Source organism: Lynx rufus, unplaced genomic scaffold, assembly GCF_022079265.1.
Source record: "Lynx rufus isolate CCGP_SWC_20201006 ecotype Redwood Valley unplaced genomic scaffold, mLynRuf1.p SCAF_24, whole genome shotgun sequence".
Taxonomy (NCBI): Eukaryota; Metazoa; Chordata; class Mammalia; order Carnivora; family Felidae; genus Lynx; species Lynx rufus.
This window is the reverse complement of record NW_025814839.1, coordinates 12,823,020-12,849,250: the sequence shown is the minus strand read 5'-3', so window position 1 is coordinate 12,849,250 and position 26,231 is coordinate 12,823,020. Positions and strand designations below refer to the sequence as shown.

The window sequence follows — 26,231 nt, the reverse complement described above, 5'->3', positions numbered from 1 at the left end:
AGCAGGGAAAGTACTATCAGCTGATTGCCAATGTGCTGAACTCCGCCCCATCCGCCGGCAGACAGCAGCACGCGGCCATTTTTGAAATCAAGCTGAAAAGACCAAGTCCGCCCGTGACTTCCGGGATACAAACTGTCACAAACTGACTTCTGGGAGACAAACTCTTATCAGAGCTTTGTCTTCCTGGGATGGGGGCTTGCGCAAGATCTCGGCCAATGGGGCAGGCCGGTGAGCTCCAGGGCAATCACCCAGGCAGGCGGCCTGCCTCTTCTGGTCCAGGTAATAAGTCAAGGCCAAAGTGCTTCCTTTAAAAAACACTTTATTCCACACATCTCCTGGCGGGATCCCCCACCCACTGCACCTGGGGAGCAGCTCCTTATGGACCTGCCTTTCCCTCCAAAACCAAGGGAGCCTCCCGCACACGGAAACATTCAGTTCCCGAGTCAGCGTGGAGTCCCACGCCCTCCCCGAATCGGCCCCAGGATGGGACAACAGATAATCCCTCTTTCTCCCATCCCTCACTGCCCCCATGACACCTTCATGTGCCAGGTCCGTCACTGGCTGATGGCCAAACTCTGTTTTTTTTTTCCACTCAGGCAGTGGAAGCATCCGGGCTGGCGGGGGGCTTCCCTGGGCAGCCTCGTCGGTCTCTGAACCGGCAAGGTTCCTCAGACAAACTTCCCATCCCAGCAGTGGGGGGGGCAACTGCCCCCATCACCGGCACCCAAGAACTGATGGACGGGGCCGGGAGGATAGCAGGCCCCCGATGCCGTGCGGCCTCCAGAACACAGTGCTGGAGGGCAGGTCGCAGGGGCCTCCCTGAGCAAATTGGTGTGGCCCTCCTGGTCCAGTCCTTGCAAACCAAGAGCTCTGCCCCTTGGGGCCAGATCCCTGCACAGACATCAAGGCACCAGGTGAGGGGGTGCCGGCAGAGGGGGCCTTCGAGGTGAGTAGCGGCAATCCCCGCAGTGACACTCAAGAGCCAGCTGGGCTGTGAGCCCGGTGACCGTCTGCCTTCTGCCTTCGTGTTCCCAACCCGGCCACGAGGCTGGACACAGGGGACCGGGGGGCCGCCCTTGTCCTCCTCCCAGGGAAGGGGCGGGCTGGGAGGGCTGGGAGCCACACGGAAGCTGTCTTCAAAGGTCCTGAAATGCGCGGCCAAACAGTTCTGCCCATTTGCTTTCCCTCTTTCGAAAACAGAATCAGCACGGCCTTACCAGCGAGACGTTCCTGGCGCCCCTCTAGGGGCCACGTGGGGAACGACATGCCGTTTCATTCTCTTAAAAAACCATTCATGCCCTTTCCCAGGTGACTTGACAGTTTCCGAATGAGCATCATGACAAAAAACCAGGCTGTTTCTGCTCTTCCTTCCTCGGCCTACTTACTCTGCCGAACTAGGTAAGACGCTTACAATCAGGAGTTGGTCTCAGAGTAGAAAAATACAAAGATTCTGTGATCCGATATAAAACGAGCCCAAGAGAACACCTGGAGCCCGCATACCAGGCACTGGAAAGCAAAAGGAAACTGGGGGGTTTGGGTTCAATGTGATTCAGGGATGCGGCAAAAAAAAAAAAAAAAAAAAAAAAAAAATGATGTCTCAAGAGACACCAGAGCCAACTTCCCAGTGATGGAGAGGAAGCTATTTCTGCTCGGAAGGGGCTCTCCTGAGCTTTTTATTGAGACAGGAGTGAGTGGGAGGCCAGCAGCCCTGCAGAGATGCCTAGGGTTTGGGGGGTTTTGGGGTTTTGAGGGTTTTTTTTTTTTTTTTTTTGCTTTTTTCTTTTTAAAAAGCAAACCCCCACGGTCCTGATGAGGCCTGCGGTAGGCGGGTCAGCGTGGTTTCTTTTGCCCATGGTCCTGAAAGCGGCCGGGTGGGCCGGGGTCAGGTGGAGGCTGGGCTGTCCATGGTGGACAGGAGGTGAATGACTTCGGCCCGCTCTGCTGAGCTAATGTGCTGGCTCAGGTACACGATGCAGTCCACGGCCACGTCAGGGTTGTCTTGAACCAGGCTGCAGGGGGAGGGGAGAAAAGGGCAGGGGTCATTCCTGCCACGTAGGTCAGGGGGTCCTAGGGCGGTCGCTAAGAATTCCTGTGCGGGGCCATGCCATGTTCCTGGGTGGGTGACAACCCAGGGCTCCCAAGTCTCTTTGTGCCGTGGTCACCGTGGCAGGAGGGGGGGGGTGTGGTCCTATACGGCAGGAGGGAATTCTGGGGGTCAGAACACTTGGAAGGACAGTGGACCCTGTCAGTCACTAGCTGTGTGACTGGAGACCCAGTATTTCCCCTAAATTTCAGCTTCATTCCCTAAATGGGGTCCCACATGATCGACTACCCATCTCACAGGGGACCCCATGGGAATGGGGTGAGCAAATCCTTTGGAAAGGCTGGCACCATTGGGAGCCAGCAGCCTACGGCCTAGCAGTTAAGAACGTGGGCTCTCCCAGATGCGCTCTAGCTGTGACCTTGGACCAGCTGTCCTCTATATTCCAGCAAGGAATACAGCCCCCGAGCCGTGGACCTCGCACGCGAGGCTGAGCCGTAGGCCCGGGGACCATGCAGCGTCATGGAGTCAAGGTGGCACTCTGGGGTCAGGCGGCTGGCGGTAAATCCGGCGCTCGCCAAGAAGTCCAAGGCATGGGCGGGTGGGCGGGGTGGCCGCTTACCGTCTGATGGCCTTGAGGACGGAGTCGCGCTTCAAACACTTGATGTTCTCGCGGATGGTGGAACGCAGGCCAGCCCCGCCCTGCCAGTGCTGTTCCAGCCACTTTACCACCATCTGGTTGTTATCCCACAGGTAGGCCTGGGGGGAAGGGGACAGGCAGCCTCAGAGAGGGGCCCCTGAGCAGGCTAGCCCGGGAGGCACGCACCGACCCACCCACCCACCCGTCCTGTCTCCGCCCAGGCCCACCTTGACGGCCCCCTCCGTCTCCACGAACCACCGACGCAGCATGGACTGGATGTGCACGTGGCTCAGCTCACTGCTGGCCTGCAGGATCTCCTGCTTGACCTGGTCCTCCAGCAGGAGGCGGCGCAGACGCCAGTACAGGAAGGCGCGTGAGGTCTTCCACTCCACGATGTCCTGCGGACAAGCCCCAGGCCTGAGCCCTCCGAAGGGGCAGGGGCGGGCAGAGATGCAGGGTGCGGCCCGGGGCGGGGCCCTGGGCTAGGTGCAAGCTCGGTGATCATTCCCGTTTTATAGGCGGGGCGGCTGAGGCTCCGGGCGGGGGTTGGCGGGGCCAAGATTTCACCGGGACTCTACTCGGGCTTCCCAGAGGCACGGAGAGGCTTAGGCTGGCTGGGAGGGAGCCCCACACGCAGGGGTGGTAGGTGAGTGTAGGGTATCTTCTTAGGGGCCGAGCGATGGGGTGGGGCTGGTGAAGGCCAGTGCTGGGCGGGAACAATCCTTCCCAAGTCTGGCCCGTGGTTAGAGACACCCATGGAGGTCAGACCGGTGGTTCCCAAACCTTGCTGCCTGTTGGAATCGCTTGGGGATTTGCAGCCATACTTATACGGGGCTCCCACCCCCGATACTCTGATTTAATTGGTCCGAAGAGCCACCTGGGCACTGGGATTTTTTTTTTTTTTATTGCTCCCCAAGTGTTTCTAACATGTAGCTTTCGAGCCCAGATCTGCTCCGGTTGGAAACCAGGTGACCTTAGGACGGGGCATTCATGTGGGGCTCCCACAGCTGCAGGCTCTTACAGAGATGACACCCTTCTCCAGCAAGCCGTGGGCCCTGTCGTGGAGGTCGGCGAACAGCACCGCCACCTGGTGGTAGATGGGCAGGAGCAGGTCCTCCCGGGCCTTCAGCTGGCCCTCCAGGTCCTTGCGGTCCTTATCGGAGAGCTCGGACACTCCTGTGGGCAAGGGCACAAACCAGGGTTTGCAGGACAGGCCTGCGCTCTGATTCGGAAGCTGCCCCCAAACCAAGCTGCTCGCACGGTCTCAGAAGTGTGCTTACCATGGCGAGACCGCATTCAGCGTGCAACTCTAAATGTGCCCCCTTCTCGGGAAGAACCACTGTGCTCACGGGCTACGATCACTTACTATTTTCCACACATATTGCAAAATACAATTAAGGGGATATTATGAACAACGCTGGGCCAATTTCACACCTTAGATGAAATGGACAAATTCCTTGAAATATACAAACTATGGAAGCTCTGCCAAGAGGAAACAGATCCCCTGAATAGTCCTACATATAATAAAGATGAATTTGTAGCCAGAAACCTCCTATCAAAGATTTAAAGACATAATGCCAATTCCGACTCAGAAGACAGGAGGGAACACCTCCCAACTCATTCAAGAGATCAGCATTTACCCTGACACGACACCAAAGACATTACACACACACACACACACACACACACACACACACACACACTCTAATAAATCCTGTGAAGGGCACAGTTATAAAGGCACTGTCACCCAATATGGACTTTTAAAGAGAATTACATCTAAGGCTACAAGTGAAACAAAACTATCACTCAGACAAAATTGGTAACATACTTCAGGTCTGATGGAAAATTCTAAAGGGACATTTTGCTGTGCAAATTCTCATCGTCCTCACTGGCCCCAGATACTTCCATTGTTATATTTTATGTGTGTTCAGAAATAAATACACTAAGGCATTAAACATACTTTTTGATGGTAAAGGGCTGATTTTGCTATATGAACATGTTTAACACATCCCCCGATTTTTGGAGCTGTCTGTTGGCACACTGGCACTCTGTTTTCACCAGACTAGAACCCCCCGGGAGGGGAGCGGGCTGGGTCTCTCTTGCCCTCTGAGACCTGAGGCGTTGCCACCCCTCTCACCTAGCTGTTCCACGAGCTTCTTATAAACTGGGTCGATCCTCCTCATGGTCTTTATCAGATCTTTCTTTCGGAACTTAATCTCCACTGTTCCCTCCGGCTCCAGAATGCTCGCCCTGAAAAAAGAAGAGGAAGGGGTAGAAGTGTAGGAGATGTCCCCCCAACAAACTACAGCCAGGAGACATGGGGGTAGAGACAGGAGAGCCAGGAAATCCGGGTGTGAGTTCTTAGATCTTTCACAGACTCACTCTGTGACCTTGGGCAAGTCAGAGGGGACTCTCCGGTCATCTGCTTCTATATCCATAAAATGTACAGGGGCTGAGCCAACTTCTTAAAATCACGTTTTCTGAACTCCGGAATGCCCTTTCGGCTCTGAGAGCATAGGCCTCTTCTCCAGAACAGCATAGCCCTCCTGTTCTTCAGCTACAGCCCTTTGTGACTTTCCTAATCTCTGCTCTCCTCAGGCCAGGGTACTGTTTCTGATCTCCTCCAAGCTCACAAAGGCACAATGAAGAACTCAACATGGTTCAGTATGAGCTGGCCCTCTCACTCACCCCCCACACTGCCCCCTTCATCCTCTTTTGATAGTTTGGAAGCCCCAAGAAATACTTGATGTAGCTCTGAGCTTCCTGGTGGCCAGAGTGAAAAGGTAATGATGACCCCACTTGAGGCTGCTCATGTCCCGAGTCATCCTGGAGGGCGGACCTCGACAGCCCCCCGTGATGGTCTAGGTGCACTGAAGGCGGGACAGGTGTCGCTCATGTGCACCATATCACAATATCTACCATGATGTCTGGTACATAGTAGGTACTCAATAAATAGTCACTGAATGAATGAATGGGTAACAGACATGGGAAGAGGATGCCTATATTTGGGGCAAAACTACTCCTGAGGTCTTGACATCCTACACAGCATGTAGCTTAGAGTCTTCCTTTTTTTTTTTTTTTTTTTTAATTTTTTAACATTTATTCAGTTTTGAGGGACAGAGCGTGAGTGGAGGAGGGGCAGAGAACAAGGGAGACACAGAATCCGAAGCAGGATCCAGGCTCTGAGCTGTCAGCACAGAGCCCGATGCGGGGCTCGAACTCATGAACTGCGAGATCATGACCTGAGCCAAAGTCAGACGCCCAACCGACTGAGCACCCCAGGCGCCCCAACTTAGAGTCTTCACTTTAAAGTTACTCAAGCACCATGTAGCAAGTACCACTGTCATTATCCTTTCTGTAAACGTTCCCGGAATGAATGAATTCCTCCTTAACAAAGTGCCACAGGTTTCTCTCTCCCGACGAACCAGTAACCTCTCAGGCAAGTATCTGTCAGTCATTTGTTCAGCCAGGATTTCCCAACCACCTGCTAGCGGTCAGGCATTGTGTGAGGCCCTGGCCTATAAAACTGAATAAAGCACAGCCCCTCCGGGAACTCACAGCTTGGGCAGAGACTCAGAGCCCAGGGAGAACTAGAGGACTGGTTATGTTTCCCTTTTTATCCTGGCTGCCAGGAAGCTCAGGTGCCATGAACTCTCCTGATAAAATCCACCTGTGCACTGGATGCTAGTTTCGGACTGGTAAAATTGGAGCCTCTCCATCCTTCAGAACCTCAGAATGCCCTGGCAATTCCTGGCCAGTGGCTCAAAGATGATGGGGCCTCGGGACTGGGGGTGAAGGGAAACGAGGCCGAGGGTCACACACCCACCTGCTCTCCTTGTCTGCGTACGTTTCTATGCGCAGGGGGTTGATGGAGGAGTCCACGACCACCCAGGAGCCCCCCCGGAGTTCCCCGTGGGGTGGGATATAGATCAGGATGGGCTGTTTGTACTGCCTGAGGCTGTCCACGATGTAGGCTCCAAACTTTAGCACCTGGTCGTACATGTCTGAAAGCAAAGCAGTTAGTTGCCCGGTGAGGAGGCTTCGGGCCCCAGCACCTGCCACACGCCAAGCCCCCAGCCGTCGCTGTCCTGGGGAGCCTGAGAAAGCGTGTTCAGCCGGGATGCTTCGCGGCACCATGGAAAGGGCAGTAGAGGAGGCCAGGTACAGACTGCACCCTTTACTATCCGTGTCACCTTGGCCGGGCCACTCTCCCCTCCCTCACACTGGGGCCTCTCAGTGCCTCCATCTGTAAAAGGAAGCGTAGGGCAATCTCAAGGGTCCCTTCCTTCCAGCTCTGACTCCGGGATGCCCTCACCGGTGACTGCCCCCCGCCCTGTCCTGCCGTTCCCAGCACACGGAACCCTATCTATCCAGCAATAGCACAGATCCTTCCCTCCTGCCCACAGACAGCGTGGTCGTTATTTTCCACCAAGACGAGGCTCTCCGAGTACCAGGCACCTTATGTGGTTAGGCTGCAATAATAAAATCAACCATCATCATGCCAGGAGCTAACACCATGCACCCGTGATCAGCTCATATCAAACCCTCACTTCAGACCTCTCTCAGGTTGGTCTTACTCTTAGCCCCTTCACAGGAAGGAAAGTTCCCGGGGTTGCCCACCCTGCCCTGCCCCTCACAGGGTGACCTCTGGCTAGTCACACTGGGAGCCCTCAGTTCCTCATCTGTGAAATGGGTGGATGTTCCCTGAACTGCTCCCATCCTTGGAGGTTGTAGGGGGGCTCGGCTGAGATGATGACGCGACAGCGCCACCTGGAGGGGGTTTCCCTGTCCTGGGTGCTGACCCCGCAGCTTTGGGACACCCACAGGAGAGGTGGCTTTACCTTTCGTGCCACCGGAGAACCCCCTCCAGTTGGCAAAGATTATCAGGGGCAGTCCCTCTCGGTTGAAATCGCTGATGGCCTGGGCCGTCTTGTAGGCTGAGTCTGGGAACCACACCTGGCCCGCCTGCTGGATTATCTGGAACACAGGGTGGCCTGGATCAGACTCCTCTGTGCAAGACCAGCGAGGGGACACGGGGACAGTCTTCTGAGCCATACCCTAGAGGGCAGGCAATCTGATCTGCGTTGGCACCCACACCAGCCAGGGTTCACAGGGGTGCCAAGCCAGTCCAGGCCATACCGAGTCCTAGGACCCACCCTCTGACTCCTGAGCTCCTCCCATATGTGCCATGGCCCAGCTAGGGTCAGTGACAGGGACAGGGACAGGCGCAGAGGGCAGGAGGGATTCCCAGGGACCTGTCACCCCCTGAAGAAGAAAGACAGCGTAGGACATTTATGCATCCCGCAGAGACAGTGCTGGAGACGGGCGCCCCTGGGGCCAAGGACTCCCCTGAGGCTGGAAGGGCAGGCGTGTGACCGCCCAGGATCCACTCCGGCTGGCTGAGCCAGCTGAAACCACAGTCCCAAATTCCCAGCCCTCTGACCTTGGCCTCGGAATCCAGGTTGGCAGGGTCTGCAGGCACTACCACCTCCACGGTCCGCGTCTCCACGGCGATCACTCCAACAGGGATCCCCCCTAGCCTGTGAGGTGGAGCAGGGGCGAGCGGGGAGCTGGGCGGCAGTCCCCTTGGATCCGGGGGGAGACGGGTCCGCCCAGCCCCAGCTGACGTTCTATGGGCATCCTGGGTACCTGGGCAATAAAGGCTGCGACGCGGGCACGCGTGCAGAAGCGTGCCCAGCTTTTACTCTGGCGGGTTATTTTACTGGAAGGCAAAGAAGCCGTTCCAAAGCGGTAAGAGCCTCCTCGCCAGCCGGCGGGCTGGAAAGGTGCCATCGGCGCCCTTCTTGGGGCAGCGGCCATCGTGGTGACGGGGAGGGTCAGGCCAGTGCAGGAGCAGCGCTCTCCACTAGAACTTTCTGGGACGCTGTGTTCCCCCTGGGCCATCCAGAACAGCAGCCGTGACATGCTACCTCGGGCGGGTGCTCAGCACCTGAAACGTGCCAAGGGCAACAGGGGAACGGAATACACCTTCCTCTCTCAAGTCACCGAGACTTGAATTGCTGCACGCGGCCAGCAGCCACCGCGCGGGACGGGGCGGGTCTAGGCACCGCGGCGTGCTTGCCAAGGGGTGGCAGATGTGGAGCCTGAAGGAGCTGCGGCTCAGAGGACTCCATGACATTAGTAACTGCCACCCGCCTGCTACCAGCCAGGCCTGAGCCAGGTGCATCCCTGGGTCACTCGTGTCTACGAGGCAGGTGGAGAGACAGTCTTTAAATAAAGGAAGGGTTTCCATGTAGAAGAGGGAGATCTCATCGCAGGTCTTAAAAAAATAAAACACTTAGGGGGGAGGGATGAGCTGTTAGTACTAGGCTTAACATTTAGTATTTTAATACGTATTTATTGCCCGGGAGAGAAATAACGGCACCAACAAGGACAGGAATGACAGCCGCTGGCACTGACGGAGCACTTAGGGTGTTTTAAGAGCTTGACACATGTCCTCACAGCAGTCCTCTGGGGGCAGGATTATCATCCCCGTCTTGCAGATGAGGACGTAAAGGCCCAGAGAAAGTGAAGGACCTGAGATCTGACTCCAGAGCCTGGACTTGTAACAACTACCTCGTGCCACGGTCTGAATGCTAACTTCTAAGGATAATTATAAAGGTCAATTATACGGAGAGGATCCCGCAGGTGGCCAGACATGTCTAAAATGATGACGGCTGCACCACCGAGGGGTGAGCTGCTCAGCTCTGAAAGCATCCAAGCGATTAAGCCGCCCACCAGCTCTGCGTAGACAAGAGGGCTCCTGATCGTGGCCCTCGTGGAACAGACCTCATAGTTTTGAGTGTCTGTGTGGTTTTCTGGTGGGAGCACCCAGCGCTGTCTTCTGATTCCCAAAGGGGCAGACTCTGGCCCCCAGCAAGCAGATGGCTGAGATGGCCTTTCCTAAGGCCACAGAAAAATCCAGACTTTATGAAGAAGTTCAGCATCCAGAAAACCATCCCCCCAAATTGGTTTTCCTTTCGGAAAGCCCTGAGGCCACAAGGAAAGTGTTCTTGGGGGTCACCCAGGAGGAAAGGACCCATGGCTAGTGCCTGGGAGTCCCAGTGCCTGGTGAGGCCAGGCGAGTGCAGGCTGCCCCGTTCCCAGGGTTACCTCGCTCTTCCTGTCACCACCGTCTGGGCCCAAGGCGCCATGATTTCCTTGAAACTGCCGTGGTCAAAGAATCCACTCTGCCAGGATCCCTTCAGAGCTGTGGGCAGAAGGGCAGAGGCCCAGGCCAAGGGGCTGGGTTGATGAGGGTCCCCATGGTCTGCCTGGTGGGGCAGACAACCTGACCTTCACAGCCCAGACACGTATTTCTCCAGAAAACCACACAGACCCCGACCCATTAAAAGAAAGCAAAGCAGGGGCGCCTGGGTGGCGCAGTCGGTTAAGCGTCCGACTTCAGCCAGGTCACGATCTCGCGGTCCGTGAGTTCGAGCCCCGCGTCGGGCTCTGGGCTGATGGCTCAGAGCCTGGAGCCTGTTTCCGATTCTGTGTCTCCCTCTCTCTCTGCCCCTCCCCTGTTCATGCTCTGTCTCTCTCTGTCTCAAAAATAAATTTAAAAAATTAAAAAAAAAAAAAAAAAGAAAGAAAGCAAAGCAAAGCAAAACAAAACCCTCCAAAAACACGGTTGCCGAAAATACCCCAAGTCAGGAATTCAGCCCATTTGGAACATCCAACCGTATCAGCTCCTGCCAATGCCAAAGGCACGGAGATCCTAATCCCAAGGATCAGCCCAGGAGGCAAAGAGAGCTGACAGGGCCCCTTCAGAAGGTGGGATTTGGGGAAGGGACCACCTGCCCGGGAAACCTCATCCTCAATGTGCCGGCAGTAGCTTAATAACATTTAAATGTTAACTGGGGGCCATCTTCAATTTCAGAGAGAGAGACAGACAGACAGACAGAGGGAGAGGGAGAGAAGAGGGGAGTCGGGGAGGGGCGGGGGAGGAGGGGAAGGGAGATGACTTGGGGAGGGGGAGGGGACAGAACATGATGATGCCAATTGCAGCCGTCCCTTTAAAGGAAGCATTGGCGCCCTGGTGTCCGTGACTCCGGTTTGGCCAAGGACAAAGGAGCCAGGTGACGCGAGGGTCACAAGCCGCCAGCGAGGGAGGCTGGGTGCCTGAAAACAAAGCAGCCCAACTCCCGTGTCTGCCCGAGGGCTGGCCTGACCAGATGGGCAAAATGGTCAGAAACAAGGTGGACATTTTTTTAGTCAAGATAAAGCCATCCCCCTCAGAGCTCACGGGGAGGAAAGCTCGAGAGAGGCACAAGAGGGGCAAGCGAGCCGCGGGGTATCCTGAGCCGGCAGCGCCCGGCGCGCCCCTGACGGGCACCCCTCCTGCACCACGCAGCTGAACGGGCAGGCGGATCCCTAAAGGCAGCGGCATCTGAAATTCCAGACTCGGGATCATGGTAACGGGGTTAGCTCAGCTTCCCTGGGGTGTTCTGCTTGCTCAGGAGGTAATCAAATACCTGCCGGAGACAAGCTTGCCCCTTTCAGAGAGGGGGTGGGGGCGTGTAGCCTTGTCTTTGAAACCCTGATGTCTGCATTTTCCTATGTAACCACGGGGCAGCTCGGAGGGAGGCCAGGCCCCCCGTTGCACCTTCCCTGCATCTGCCAGCCCGAGGACCCAGAGCCTGTGCCCATCGCTTCTTTATTAACGACTTAGGAAAAGTATAGAGAAAAGTGCCCCCCACCCCCAGCCTCCACTCCCTCTGCGTTTGATCTCAGGTGTCCCCCTCCGGGATGTGTGACCAAGGGAGGATCGGGGCTTCTACCAGAGGGCCCCTTCACGCCTTCTTTTCGGAAAAGAAACCCAAGAGCCAGGTCTCCGGCAAAGCACTTAGGGACTCACTTGGGTGAGGCCGTCCTGCAAGCAGCCACCGGGGGTCGTAGGGAGCCCTGGACGGGAAGAATCCAATTTCTCGGTCAATGGGGTCCGAGGGTGTGGTGATGGGGACTGGACTGCGATTATCCTAGAAGAGAAAACGGCCTCAGTCTTCCGTGCCGGTCAGCCATGCCTGTGATCTGCTTCTCTCCTCCGACCATGATCACGCCTGCCTGCGCCGCAGAACCCTGCCCGAATTAGCCAGTCATCGCCAGCATGAGTGGCGTTTGGTGAGGGCCTGCCAAGGTGCAGGCTCTCAACACCATTGTACTGAATCACCTAGGGAGCTCCCTAGGGTAGGTGCTATTGTTATTCCCATTTCACAGATGAGGAAACTGAGGCCCAGGAAGATGCACGGACTGTCCCAAGGTCTCACTGCTAGCGATGAGGAAGCTGGGAATCGGATCCAGCCCGACTGCAAAGCTTCAGGGTTCTCTATTGTTCAGTGTTACCTCTTTTGATGAGACGCGAGGCCACCCCTTTATAAAGGATCGGCACATAGCATCTTAAAATGGCATTAAAATTTTCTTTTAATGTTTACTTAGTTTTGAGAGAGAGGCAGAATGCGAGCAGGGCAGGGGCGGAGAGAGAGGGAGACACAGAATCTGAAACAGGCTCCATCCAGGCTCTGAGCTGTCAGCACAGAGCCCAACGCGGGGCTCCAACTCACGAACCGTGAGATCACGACCATGAGCCGAAGTCAGATGCTTAACCAACTGAGCCACCCAGGCGCCCCAGTGGCATTTTTTTTTTTTTTTAAGCAAAGAACAGCTAGACAGAGCTGGGTGTCTGAGAGGGCAGGAGGGAGGAGTGAAGAAAAATTAAGCCCAGCCACAAGGGTGGCACTTCCTGGTTCCCAAACTCCCATACCACCCGGCAAGTGAACCTGATGACAAAGTCTTCCAGACTCTACGGTGCAGAGTCGGGGGGATACTGGACCTTTGGCATATAGGACAGCCACTCCAGGATGGTGTACACGCCCTCGAAGTCGTCCGGCACAGTGACGTGGGAGACGCCGTTGTGATGCATGATCTGCACGCCGCCCAGCTGGTTGTTGGAGGTGTAAACCTCTCTGCCCAGGACCTGCTTTGACATGGCAAGGTTAGCAAGGGCCCGCCCGGCTCAGGCCCCTTCCACCTGCTCGGAAGTCATCTCCCTCGGCGGTCCTCAACCCTGGCCGCCCGTGAGAGTCACCCGGGAGTTTTCAAAACTCCCAATGCCCAGGCTGCATCCGGACCAATTACAGCAGAATCTTTTGAGGCTGGGACCCAGGCATCAGTACTTTTTCCTTAAACTTCTAGGTAGTTGGAACTCTGCGGCCCAATTTGAGGACCAGCGATCCAACCGATTACTTGGGTCTTCTCCAAGGCGAAACCCTACAGGGTATTTCTGATTCGGCAGGTTGGCGCCGAGGCCTGGGAATCTGCATTCGTAACAAGTTCCCGGGTGATGCTGCTGCTGGTTCCGGGACCAGACTTGCAGAACTTCAGTGGGATTTTATCAGACATTATCTTACCAAGGCTTTACAGCAACATGGGGTATGTTTTCATACAGTGAAAACAGAATCCCAAACCGCACGCTCACCAGGCGTCATGGAGACAGAAGATGGGACGGAAAGACACCAAAATTTTAGTAGGAGCAAAATTACTTTTTTGGGGGGTGGTCTTTTTCCAATTTTCTACAATATATAATGCCACCTTAATAATTTTCTTAAAATTTAAACTGTCAGCACACAAGAGTTTTAGCACAAGAGCCTAACACTCAGAAAAAAATTGTTTTGGCTCCTGAGAGACCCAGATGAGTACAAATTGGAAAAACAGCTCCTAGCTCAGTTGGAATGACACTGGTTTCATACTGAGAAAAGTCCGCCATTGGGAGACAGTGGTTATGTTAAAATGAGTCCTGGCCCCACACGCCCGCCCCCTACAGTCTCCTTTTCGGTCACCTTGTTGAGAGCGCTGGCTCCCGTCAGGATGATGTGTGAATTTTCCACCTGGATCACTCGCTGGCCCAGCCTCACCAAGTAGGCCCCGATCCCAAGGGCTCGGCAGGTCACCTGTGGAGACAGCAGCCCTTTGGAATTCCGGAGGCAGGTGTGGCTCGGGGCGGGAAAGCCCAGGAACCCACTGGACACACGTGGAGGGTACGATCTGGCCACTGGCGGCCTGGCTGGTGACCAAATGGCACAGGCACAGGCCACTTCTTCGGGCTCACCTAACCTTGGCTTCCAGAAAGAATGTGGTTAATGAAGAAGAGTGTTGTGAGGATAGACAGCAGACACAGAATGTTCTGGTTGTTGCTTCACACAAGGCATAGCTTATATGTAGTTCTTCTGAGCCATGGTAGCCTCTCACACAGCCACAGGGCATCTGGGAGTGCGTGCAAAACTGGTGATATCTGACTAAGGTCTATACCAAGGTAAGAGTGTTGTGCCAATGTCAATGTCCTGGGTTCGATAATGTATTATGTAGGATACTGCCTTGGGGGAAGCTGGGTGAGGGGGACAGAGGACCTCTCTATACTGGCTTGTAACTTCTGGTGAGTCAGTCGTAAACTTTTTCAAAATTATATATATCTATATAGCTATCTATCTATATCTATCTATATATACATATATATAGATAAATACACACATATATATGTCATCATATATAATTATATATACGATATATGTCATATATAATTATATGTTACATCATCATATATAATTATATGATATGTGATATGTCATAATGTATATAAACGTTGTATCATTATATGTGATATATGTGTGATATGTGTTATCATGTAATTATATATTATATATGTCATATCATGTCATATGTCATATATCATGATGTCACCATCATAATGATATATATACATTATGACATATATCATATGTATCATATTGATGTGATAGTATATACGATACATATAAAAATATGTACTTGGAACATATAAACATACATATCTTTTGTAGATATTAATATATATAGATTTTGAAACATATATGAAATATATGTAAATGAGATGCAGAACACTAGCCTAAGGAAGACACTCATGGCCACATTTTCCACCCTGGAAACTGAAGATCCAACATCGAATGTAAAGATAAGGTCTTAAACGACAATCTACCATGAAAGAGTAGTATTACCAGAAACAGCAAATACTTTTGAAAAGGCCAAGGGAGGGAAGGGGGAGATATTCATTCAGTACCAATTAAAACCCGACAAAAGTTCTTCTAAATACTCAGTACCTTTTAAATAAGAAGACATTGGACTGTGGTTCAAACACAACTATAAAAAGATACATTTTGAGATAATTGTTAAAACTGACCCCCGAACCAGGTTTCAAGGATATTAAAGAATTGCTGTTGATGTTGGTGTAAGAACAGTACCGTCATTTTGTAAAAAAGCATGGCGGGGCAAGGTCTTTATCTAGTAAAGATCTGCATCGGAGCATCCACAGATGGAAAGACAGGGCCAGGGGCTTGCTTTAAAATATCCCCAAACAGGAGAGCAGAGGGACCGAGGCGGCAGGACGAGCTGCTGGCTGACAATCACCGGAACTGCACGATGAACGCACGGGGCTCTTTACTTCTGGGACGCTTACAAAGATTCCATACGAGAAAGGCGAAAAGGAAAAGGAAGTATAATAGGAGACTCACCATACTGATGGTGACGATCTCTTCGTAAGCTAGGGAGGACTCCCCTGCAATCATGCCCGAGCCCTTGAGGTTCTCCACGCCCAGGCCACGGTCCTTCCCGATGATATCCGTGATGACGTACCTGCACGAACCGAACATGGATTCAAGACCAAGCTCTAGCCCAGAAAAATTCAAGGCGGACGCACTTCCCCGGGACCCAGGGCAGGAGGGACGGACGAGCAAGGTGAGGGAACAGAAGGTGACAAAGCAGCCAGGGGTGAAGGAAAGCAGAGGTCTAGGACCTTCACAGTTCGTCCTGAAGTATCCAGAAGGGCAAGTACAGCATCAGTAATTATCACCCTTCCAACCAAAGATGTCTGCCTATTTGGAGGCTATCCTCATGAAATGTTGCCCCCACCCTGCCTACCTCCAAAAACCATCTAGAATAGCGTTTGGTCTACAGAGAGATGGGGAAAGCCACTTAGTTCACAATCAGTCAATCAACCAATCAGTCAGTCAAGAGATTCTATGGCCACAGAAGTGTAAGCCACTATACAGCCCAGCCCCTGTTAAAGATTCACAAGACACTGCAACCGTTAAAGGTTCTGAGAAGGCCTGCAGTAAAGATGCTTTTTAGATCTCCTTTAAATCCAGTGTTCCTCAACTTACTTGATTATGGAACTTTTTCTACACTACCCACCCCCCCCCACCACAACATATCACCAACTAATATTCCAGAAAACCTAGCTGGGAAATTCTGATTTTGTCAACCTCACTAAAACAAAACAAAACAAAACAAAACAAAACAAAACACCTGCAAAACTCCCTGGAAAAGATAGCTGGTAGCTGGTAGCCTTGAACCTTCTCACTGGGGCAGACCCCCGCCTTGCCTACACCTTACCAGCCTGCCAAATCGCTGCTGTGTCAGTCTGGCTAATTTGGGCATAAACAGGAGCTGGCAGCTCCGGGGAACCCATCTAATTCTTCTTGCGTGATGTACTATTTTTATGAAAGCTGTGACTCGTTTTGGGATGGCAAGGAAGGGCTCACCCTGGAGAATTCCCCAGGTGTCTAAGTCGTCGGTGTCCAGAAAGCTCAGGGGTCCCCACTGTACAAACACCACCACCCCATTTGAAAACGTCACCCACAAGCCCAGAGGCAAAGAGAGGGATTGCCCATTAGCAGCTGAAATCGACCAGAGGCAAAATGAAGGAGCTACCTGATAAATTACTTACCTGGACTCTCCCTCTTCCTCGATGTGTTTACAATGGACAGAGTTTAGGGAGCTGATTCTGGTGTAGTCTTGAGGCGTCAGGTACAGGTATTTAAATCCCTTAAAAATATATATACTCCAGTGAGGCTGTGAATTCAGCTCCCTGCACTCGACAGCCAATGTTTTTTATAAAAAACCACAACGCTATAGGGGCGGAGGTTAATAACGAGTCAACAGTGTGTTAACATGCCTAGTTAACATGTCTGATGTTAATACCATATTCATAACGGCTATAAACTGAAGGTCTGATCAGTGCTAAGAGCTTTCCACTCATCTTTACACACAACCTCACATTTTTCCTGCTCTGATTCAGTTCCTCAACGATCTTTTCATCGTTGCTCCCCTGAAGGGTCTCTTTTGTTCCCTTATTGCCAGCTCCCTCCACCAAATTTTATTATATAGTTTACGAACCATGCGTACGTATGCATATGTATATATGTGTGTGTGTACGTATGTATACATGCTTTTTACATGAAAAGAATAATTTTTGCCCCTCTGGCAGAGGCAGGATCACCCCCTTGAGAATGCATGCTTTGCCTGCAAAAAATAACTGTCCCCTGCAGTTCCCCATCATGAAATGCGTGCTTTTCTCTCATTCACTGCGCCTTTATCGTGGCCGGTGCCTCTACGTCTCCCAGATCATTTCTGAGAATTCTCTGAGGCCAGGGCTATGTCTCATTCACCTTTGTATCCTTCATGTACAGTGCATTCAGGAGGTGCTCAGCCTATATTAGCTCAACGTTTACAAACTTGTCTTCATTATCGTTCCCCTAAGGTGCCTTTTTAGACATTTTTTCCTAATTGCCACCCCGTCTCATGAAATGTTAATACTGATCAACTTTATACGCCTTTTGTGTGCTGTTCGTAGGTCTGTGCTTTGTACACAAAGACCGCTGAGATTTTTTCCGCCCCCTTGTGGGCGCCATCACCCCCACCGGGTGGCGTCACACCGCCAGGCTGCCTTTGTGACGTACTTTGTGGGGGTCTCCTGGGTCCACCCAAGCCACCTGGAATATGTGCTTGATCTCCTCTGCAAGGCTGATACAGGCCCCGCTGTTGGCTGCGAGGTAGATTTTAGGGATACCCTCCGCCCGGGCCATCTCAGACGCACGCAGATACAAAAGGTCTTCTCCCAGGCCGAAGGATCCAATGCGGAAGGTGATGTCATTGCTGATGACGATCGCGTCCCGCCCTTCTGGATACTCTCGGGTCTTAAACCTCATCTTGAAGGCCACCATGCCCACCTGTCGAGGGGATGCACACACGAGGAAAACGGTTTGTTTCTTCAGGGGGACATTTTTGGAAAGGGTGATTCCAGCCAGGGGCTGGGCTCTGCTGAATTCTTGCCTCATTTCCTCCAGGGAGGCGGTTCATCTCCACCAGCTGGCCCTGAGGGTCCAGCACGAGCTCGGTGTATGTCAGGATGTCTTTGGGGTACTTGTCCGTGGAGCCCCACAGTTTAAGGAGAGCCTGGGGACAGGGAAAGAAAGAGAAAACCTGAAGTCACCATTAGGGAGGCACATTTTCTAGTTCTCTCTTTTTTTTAAAGCATCCACTCTTTAAAGCACGCACAGAAAAACCACACAGAATAATAAATACCCAAGCACCTACCTCGTGGTTTTGTCAAATCCTAATTTTTCCGCGGTTGCTTATGAATTTTTTTAAAGGAATAAGAAAAATGCAGTTGAGGCCCCTGGTGTAGCCCTCCCCAACCCGTCCCTCCAACCCCTCCCCAACCCCAGATAACTGTCTGTCTTGAACTTAGCGTCTACTAGTCCCGTGCATGTTTTTATGCATTATATATGCATACATTTAAAACATGCCGGGCGCCTGGCTGGCTCAGTGGGAAGAACACGTGACTCTTGATCTCGGGGTCATAAGTTCGAGCCCCACGTGAGGATCGAGAGTTGTGTGCTCTTCCCACCGCACCAGCCAGGCACCCCTGCATGATTTTAAAATTTAAATAAATGGTCTGGCCCTGGACACATCCTTCTGCACCTTGCCCCATCGGCTCCCCCACAGGTGTGAGAAATGTATCCATAATGAGAAATTTAACTCTGGTTCATTTTTTCTACTATTCAGTTTCCATGGTGTGAGTAGATCATAATTTACTTATTCATAGCCTTTTCTAAGGAACATTTAGGTTGCTTCCAATTCTGCAGTACTAACAATAAGGCCGTAACGAGCATTCTGATGGTCTCTTCTTATAAACCTGGATGAGTCTCGCCAGGTAGGTACCGAGGAGCGGAATTGCTGGGTCACTGGGTTGGTGAAGCTTCAAGTTTGATCGATATTACCAAACTGCTCTCTCATTTTTTTATGTTTATTTTTAGTTTTGAGAGAGAGAGAGAGAGAGAGAGACAGAGCACAAGTGGGGGAGGGGCAGAGACAGAGAGGGAGACACAGAATTTGAAACAGGCTCCATCCAGGCTCTGAGCTGTCAGTGCAGAGCCCGACGCAGGGCTCGAACTCACCAACGGTGAGATCATGACCTGAGCCGAAGTCGGACACTTAACCAACTGAGCCACCCAGGCGCCCCCTGCTCTCTCATTTTTAAAGACCCTTTACAGGTCCAGTAAGAAGGCATAAGAATTCCTTTGTTCCATGCACTTGCCAATACCTGTTTTGTCAAATATTTTAACGTTCACCTGTCTGCTGGGTGTGAAATTATACTGCGGTATTAATCTGTTCTCTACTGATTATTAAGGAGAGCCTCTGAATACACTTATCGACCATGGGAGTTTCTTTTTTGCCAATTTCCTCCTGTTTGTAATTCCCGTCCATATTTTTTATAGTTTTCCCTGTTTTGTTTTTTTTTCTAACTGATTTATACGTGCTCTTTAGATAATCTGTTGTAATCCCTTGCTGGTAATAGGCATTGAAACATATTCTTCCAAGCTGGGACTCATCTTTCCTTTTTTGCATCAAGAACTTCAAAATTTTAATATAGTCAAGTTGATGGGTCTTTTCCTGTTACAGCTTATGCTTTAAACTGACTCCAAGTAGCTTTAATCCCCTTGAAATTTATTTCTGTGTGCTAGATAAGGTAGAAATCAAAACGTACTTTTTCCAATTAGATAAATCCTCCTTTACCCATGCAGGATATGCGCCAAGATACCCAGCGGGTGCGTGAAACCCCTGACAGTACTGAACCCTATATATGCCGTTGTTCTTCTATACATATGATAAAGTTTAATTTATAAATAGGCACAGTAAAATTAATAATAAAAGAACAATTATAACAATACACTATAATAAAAGTTATGTGAACACAGTCTCTCTCTCTCTCTCCCAGAATGTCTTATTGTACTAAACTCACCCTTCTTCCTGTGATGGCAGGAGATGATAACATGCCTACACGATGGGCTAAAGTGAGATGCCTGATGTAGGTACTGTGACATAGCGTTAGGCTAACACTGAACTTCTGACCACACGTCAGAAGGAGGAACCTCTGGTTCCAGACTGCCGTTGACCACAGGTAACTGAAACCGTGGAAAACGAAGCCACGGATAAGAGGGAACTACTGTACCTTTCAGTGACGTGCACTCCCTTGATTCACAATCCCACCTCTGCCTTCGGTCAAGGCTGTTTGTGAGTGGGTCTGATTTTAGGCTCTATGCTGTTCCACTGGTCTACTTGTCCGGCTCTATTGCAACAGTACACCGAAAAAAGTACTGCTACTTTAAAACAAGTGATGACGTTTGTTAAGACAAGTCCTCTTGCCTTTAGTTCTTTGTTTTTGCTATTCACAGCTTTTGCTTTTCCATACAAATTTTGCAGTTTCACCAAAAAAACCCCTCTGGAATTATACTGAATTATTCATTTGGGCATGAATGTTGTCCATACTATTCTGTCTCTTTATCTAAAAGAAAGGGGATGGGGGCGCCTGGGTGGCTCAGTCAGTTAAGTGACCAACTTCGGCTCGGGTCATGATCTCGCGGTTTGTGAGTTCGAGCCCCGCATCGGGCTCTGTGCTGACAGCTCGGAGCCTGGAGCCTGCTTCGGATTCTGTGTCTCCCTCTCTCTCTGCCCCTCCCCTGCTCATGCTCTGTCTCCGTTTCCTTCAAAAGTAAATAAAAGAATGATACTGCACTGACAACAGTGAATGGATTCCATTAGGGTGGAATTTTATTTGCTGAGACCCATTTTCCTGTATTTTCCAATGAACACTTCAATCACTAGGAAAACACAACAAGACACTGTTTTTAAAAAGTAGACTAAAAGTTCCTTAAAGCTAGTGAGTGACCCCACCCTCTTCCTCAGGGTCGACCTACCCATAGCATGGTGCCTGGAATGTGGCAGGCACAGACCTTCACAAACGAGCTCTTAATAAACGAGCTTTCAAAAGGCCAGGAGGAAACACACCAAAATTATTAAGCAATGTGTCTTTAGGACACGGAACCATGAGTCACTTTTTTCTTTTTTTCCACGCTCCTTTATTTTCCTAAGCTTCTGGATTACGTGACTTTCTAACATGCGGAGGAAAGTAGGTTCATTTTAGACAAGACGCTAGGAAGGCATTCCCAATACGGAGTTCTTTAGGCTGGGGTCTTCAGGAGAGTAACTAAGGACGGGGAGGGGTGTGGGGCGGGTGGAATCCCTGGGGGGACCCGGGGTGGTGCCCCAGGAAAGCCACAGGACTTGCCTGCCTGAACATCTCCGGGAAGTCGTACACGTAGGTGGTGCCCAGGGACTGGGCCTGGAATCGCTTGGCCTGAAGCAGATCCTTGGTGACGTAGGGAGTGTTGATCAGCATCCCGTGCTGGGGGCCCTGTTTGTTGCCAAAGGAGTGAAACATGATCTGGGAAGACAGAAAGAGAAACAGAGTGAAGGAGGGGACTCCCAGAGAGCCACGCTCCCGTCCAATTTACTCCCATCCTCCTCAACGAAAAGGCGGCAGAAAGAAGCAAGCACATCACATCACGTGACAAAGCGCACGCCCCAGAGAGCTAATCTTCTTTCCTCTGCCACTGTGGGCAACCAGCACGAGAAGGGACAGTGACAGGTATGGGAGCGTAGCTCCAAAAATGTGACTATCATAGGGCTTTACACACGCGCAAAAACTGGTGAAATCTGAATAGAGTCTGCATGTGTGTTATTAGCGCTGTACCAACGTCAACTGCCTGTCATGACAAGGTCCCATTGTTTACGTTGCTATCATTGGAGGAGGTCGGGTCAAGGGTGCTTGGGAACTCTCTGCAGTCATGTTTTCCCCTCTACTACTTTTCCAACCTCCTGATACTCTTTAATCGCTTACAAATAAAAAGTTATAGATGTAATGGAAGTCAATGGGATATTTGATTTGGTTTACAAAGATCTGTTCTAAAACACGGCTGGGGAAAACACCCATTGCCCTAAGTGAGCCAGCCTTATGGGAGCTGCACGACGGTGACCCACGGCACTCCGCATCTTATCCCAAATATCGGTCCTTGAATGGATCAAACTTTGGATTGATTCTCCTTCCCAGAGGAATGAACACCTGGCATGCAGAAGCTGACACGTCTACCGTAAACTCAAAGCAGCCACCCCAATCCAGCAGATGGCCACCAAACATCATTTCAGTCTGTGTCTTGCTCTCTCGAGCGGACGGACCCCGACTGCACTTTGAGGTGGGGCTCTGTGGGCCCGCCCAGCCTTACGTTTCCAGATCTGGGGTCGGTGACTTCTTTGTAGAGGCTGATGTCCAGGTAGTAGCCCGATTCGTTGGTGATGAACAGGCGGATGGGAACAGCACTGCCGGTGGTGGTCTGGCGGATGTTGATCTTGACCTCAGCCTGTAGCACGCGGAGTTTCCACAGCCGGCTGCCGTAGCGCATAACCATGGAACGCACGGACTCCTCGATCTGCCCCCAAATCACAGCAATTCCACTCTCAGGCCCCAATCCAGGCACACTGGTAATATACAGGTCTAGCGATTTATAAATAGTTGTGATAATAACGGAACGATGAGGGACACTGAAGGCAAAACACCTGTGACACAGTACGGACCCAGAAATAGCCACGTGCTAAGTACATGAAGATCATGATCTCATTTCATCTCATAATTACTCCGAGAGGGTGGCATTTTTATGCCCCACTGACAGATGAGGAAACTGAGACTGGTAACAGAGCTAGTGTACCTACATTATATCAATCTTTATCTGCACCGTGTAGCTCGAGCCTTTGCATTTTCTTTCCCTGGGAACTATGTGGGTTGATGGAGACGGGGCATCAGCATGGGCCCTCTGCACCCCACAGATGCCATGCTGATGTCCCAGGACTTCTTTCATCCCAGAATCACCGGCACCAACCCTGCCTGTTCATGAAGAACCAGCCACGGGAGAACGGTTCTCTATCCCCTTCCCTCCTATACACGGTCCCCAAGAGCCCGAGGAGCCAGGAACCAGGAATGAAATTTGGGGCATTCGCGTCATCCCAAGAGTGAAGCATGCTGCCCGGGAAAGGGTGAACATCAGAACAGGGATAACCCTAAGGGGGTGGCAAAAACAGGGCTCTGGAACTTCATGGACAGGAGGTTGTCCACCTGCAGCCACAGGCCCAGGGAAAGTTGAACCCAGTGCCTCCCCAGAGGCGAGACCTTGAAGGGGTCCATGATGACGGTGGGCACGAAGTTCAGGAAGATGTGGTTGCAGTCGGTGCGCACACTGGTGTTGTTGAACGCCACCTCCAGCTCATCCATGGCTTCCAGGAGCAGACGCTCACCCTCGTTCTGCAGGTACTCAAAGGAGGCTTCCTGCCAAAGCGGGAGGGACGGACGCTAAGGCAAGGGGCGCAGGGCTGGAAACGGGGCCTCAGACACACAAGGAGAGAGGAAAACATTTCCCCTCCCCCGAAAAGTATGCCCAGCGAGTATACGCCGAGCCCTGCCTCTGAAGGTGAAGGCACGTCAAAGGCTGTCCAGCGTCCTGACCCTGCCTTCTATCTTCTGTAGTGTGATGCTCTGACCACTGGGGGCCTCCCTGACCCCGGAGGGACCGCCGCTTCCAGGGTTACCGATTCCGAGAGACAGTCAACGACTCACCCCAAAGTGAGTGCACTTTGCAAATGCAAACCAACCAACTTTCAGAGCACACACCTCCTCTTCGGGGCTCTCGCGTTCCAAGTCACTGTCCACCTGCCCTAATCACCTCAGGCCCAGGTGCCGGACAACTAGAGACAGCCCCTCAGTTCCAGAACCTACTGAGATTATTCAAACAAGCCAAACCCAAGCCGGCCTACCCTGCCGCACCTGATCCTTCCTGCAGAAACCACCACAAAGGTTCTTATCCACGTTTCCCCCTCCTCCCCGGCCTCTCGGCCGCCCCTGGTGCTTCCCCATGTGGCTCCCTGTGTAAGGTGTGCCCCCACTCTTGGGACCTGAGAGTGACAATCTTTTCAGTGGTAACTGCTTCCTGAGCTATCAGCCTTACTGTACCTGAAAATAATAAGACCCCTGGAGGTAGCTAGTTGACTGAGGCAGCAAAAAACTGACATTAGCTTCACATCGATCAATAGAGGATTAGGAAACAAAACAAAACAAAACAAAACCACACACACGTACATCCAGGCAAAGACAGAGCATGAGGCATACCATCTTCATCAACACGGGAGATGAGGTCTACGAGGCCCTGACCAGTAAAAGAGCAACAGTATTCAAACGGTTGGTCCACCGGGAGCCCCACCCACAACACTACACCTGCAACTCAGGTCATGATCTCACAGTTCCTTGAGTTCAAGCCCCGCGTCGGGTTCTGTGCTGACAGCTCAGAGCCTGGAGCCTGCTTCGGATTCTGTGTCTCCCTCTCTCTCTGCCCCTCCCCTGCTCACGCTCCCACGCTCTCACACTCTCTCTCTCTCTCAAAAATAAACATTAAAAAATTTTTTTCTAAGTAGTTTTCAGGGGTGCCTGGCTGGCTCAGTCAGTTAAGTGTCCAACTCTTGGTTTTGGCTCAGGTCACGATCTCATGGTTTGTGAGTCTGTGCCCCACGTCGGACCCCGAGCTGACAGCACAGAGCCTGCTTGGGATTTCTCTCTCACTCTTTCTCTCTGCCCCTCCCCGGCTCGCTCTCTTTCTCTCTCAGAAAGTAAACAAATAAACATGAAAAAAAATTTTTAATCAAAAACCATACTTTCCAGTGTGATTTGAAAAGCTCGCAACAGAATCAGGGGTGACTTTTCTGGCTGTGTTGGAAAATGATCGCGCACTCAGTAGGCACATACAAGCAACTCCCTGAGTACGCCAGGACTCTGCTACCTGCTCAATTCCCTTCACGCGGACAGAGCGAAGGGAAGGCCAGCGCGCGAGGGACAGGTTCAGGGGGAGAAAGAAACACTCCACGACGTTTTACCTTCGTAATGAGGTCCGAGTGCCTGATGATGGCGCGGATGAAGAATCTGTGGTCTGTCACCTCCGCGCCTTCTTTCACTTTGGCGGCGCCCAGGTACAGGTGCATCTTGTGGTTGGCGCAGGGCACGGCGGTCAGATCGAAGCTGCGCATCCGGCTGAGCTCCAGCTGGAAGGCCAGGGCGGGTTCCAGGTGACGGTAAATGCGATCTTCTGCAAACTGCGGGCCGGCCAGAGAGCGAAGACGGACAGACACACAGACAGACGCTGAATTTGACACTGGGGCCGCCCGCCTGTCTGGTGGGCGCCCTGTCCTGCAGACCCCTGGTGTTCGTCAGCTTAGCACTCAGGGGATGTAGCCTTCACGGTGTCACCCGTGGGCAGCTCTAGGGCTCAAGAGACTCAGGGTTTGGGAAGGTCCAGACAAGAGCCACGAGCACTGTAAGACCTGAGTGCCGGCACGAGCCTCTCAGCTCCCAGGTGAGCCTGCCCGGTCCCCAGCGCCTGCCAGCACGCCCTCTTCTCTGTCACAGCACAGGGTACCTCTCAGGAAGTCACTAAAGGCTGGTTTCTCTGTGGAAACCGGTCCCCGAAAGGAAGCGACAGACGGTGCTGGAGACCGAACTAGAGGAGAAGATGAAGACCCGAAAGAAAGGATGGGTCTTACGCAGACATGGAAGGCTTTGGATAAATTAAACCACAGCACGCCGAACAGGATGGAGTCCGGAGTCTGTGATGGGAGTAAGCCTGCCTGTTCTAGAACAGGGATGAGCAAAAGCTTTACTTAAAGGGCCAGAGAGGGAATATATGAGGCTGGTGGGCCACACGGTCGGTCAGAGCCACGTGATCCCTGCCACTGGCACAAGAAAGCCACAGCAGAAGACAGGAGATCAGATGGGTGTGGCTGTGTTCCAGCCAAACTCCGTTTATAAAAACAGGCAGCCGGTCTGCAAGAACGTAAGAAAAAGAGGTTGGGAGAGCCATCTGAGGACAAAAGTGATCCAGATGAGGGAGAAACCAGAGTGAAGGCTGAAAGGGCAGGAAGCATGGGATCTCAGCTCCACAGAGAAACACAATCCCAGAGGAAGGCTGGAGTTTACACAAAACGTTACATGTCCGTTCTCGAAAACGGAGGTTACCTCAAGGACTGGGGACTATACTCTTCCCGAATATCAAAGATGCCAAGGAGGCAAGAACAGTATCACTGCTTTCTTTACATCATACCTCATCTCTTGCTCTGAATGTGAAAAACTTCGGAAATTCTTTCTGCAAAAGAAATCCATAGACGAGACAATGAAATCAAGTAAGACTCATACAAATACTTGTTTTCTGATTTTTTTTAAAAGCCATAACCCCATCTGTTTCCAGAATGAATCCTTTGAAAACCTTCTCTTTTCTAGTGATTGCTCTCTTCAACCCCCATCTACTAAGT

At 51.8% G+C, this 26,231-nt stretch overlaps 1 protein-coding gene across 1 annotated transcript in view; it reads right to left on the bottom strand.

Moving 5' to 3' along the window:
* Nucleotides 1–1,626: 1,626 nt before the first annotated feature.
* The window catches only part of ACACB (acetyl-CoA carboxylase beta), a 99,209-nt gene continuing 74,604 nt past the window's right edge, over nucleotides 1,627–26,231 (bottom strand). The window contains 21 exon segments of the mRNA XM_047088463.1: nucleotides 1,627–2,009; nucleotides 2,664–2,800; nucleotides 2,909–3,079; nucleotides 3,703–3,857; nucleotides 4,819–4,931; nucleotides 6,508–6,685; nucleotides 7,523–7,658; nucleotides 8,125–8,221; nucleotides 9,795–9,891; nucleotides 11,542–11,662; nucleotides 12,514–12,657; nucleotides 13,520–13,630; nucleotides 15,224–15,344; nucleotides 16,438–16,535; nucleotides 17,450–17,719; nucleotides 17,823–17,945; nucleotides 21,121–21,276; nucleotides 22,115–22,318; nucleotides 23,053–23,208; nucleotides 24,804–25,019; nucleotides 26,024–26,065. Of these exon segments, the coding sequence (XP_046944419.1) occupies nucleotides 1,883–2,009; nucleotides 2,664–2,800; nucleotides 2,909–3,079; nucleotides 3,703–3,857; nucleotides 4,819–4,931; nucleotides 6,508–6,685; nucleotides 7,523–7,658; nucleotides 8,125–8,221; nucleotides 9,795–9,891; nucleotides 11,542–11,662; nucleotides 12,514–12,657; nucleotides 13,520–13,630; nucleotides 15,224–15,344; nucleotides 16,438–16,535; nucleotides 17,450–17,719; nucleotides 17,823–17,945; nucleotides 21,121–21,276; nucleotides 22,115–22,318; nucleotides 23,053–23,208; nucleotides 24,804–25,019; nucleotides 26,024–26,065 (2,973 nt within the window). The 3' untranslated portion in view covers nucleotides 1,627–1,882.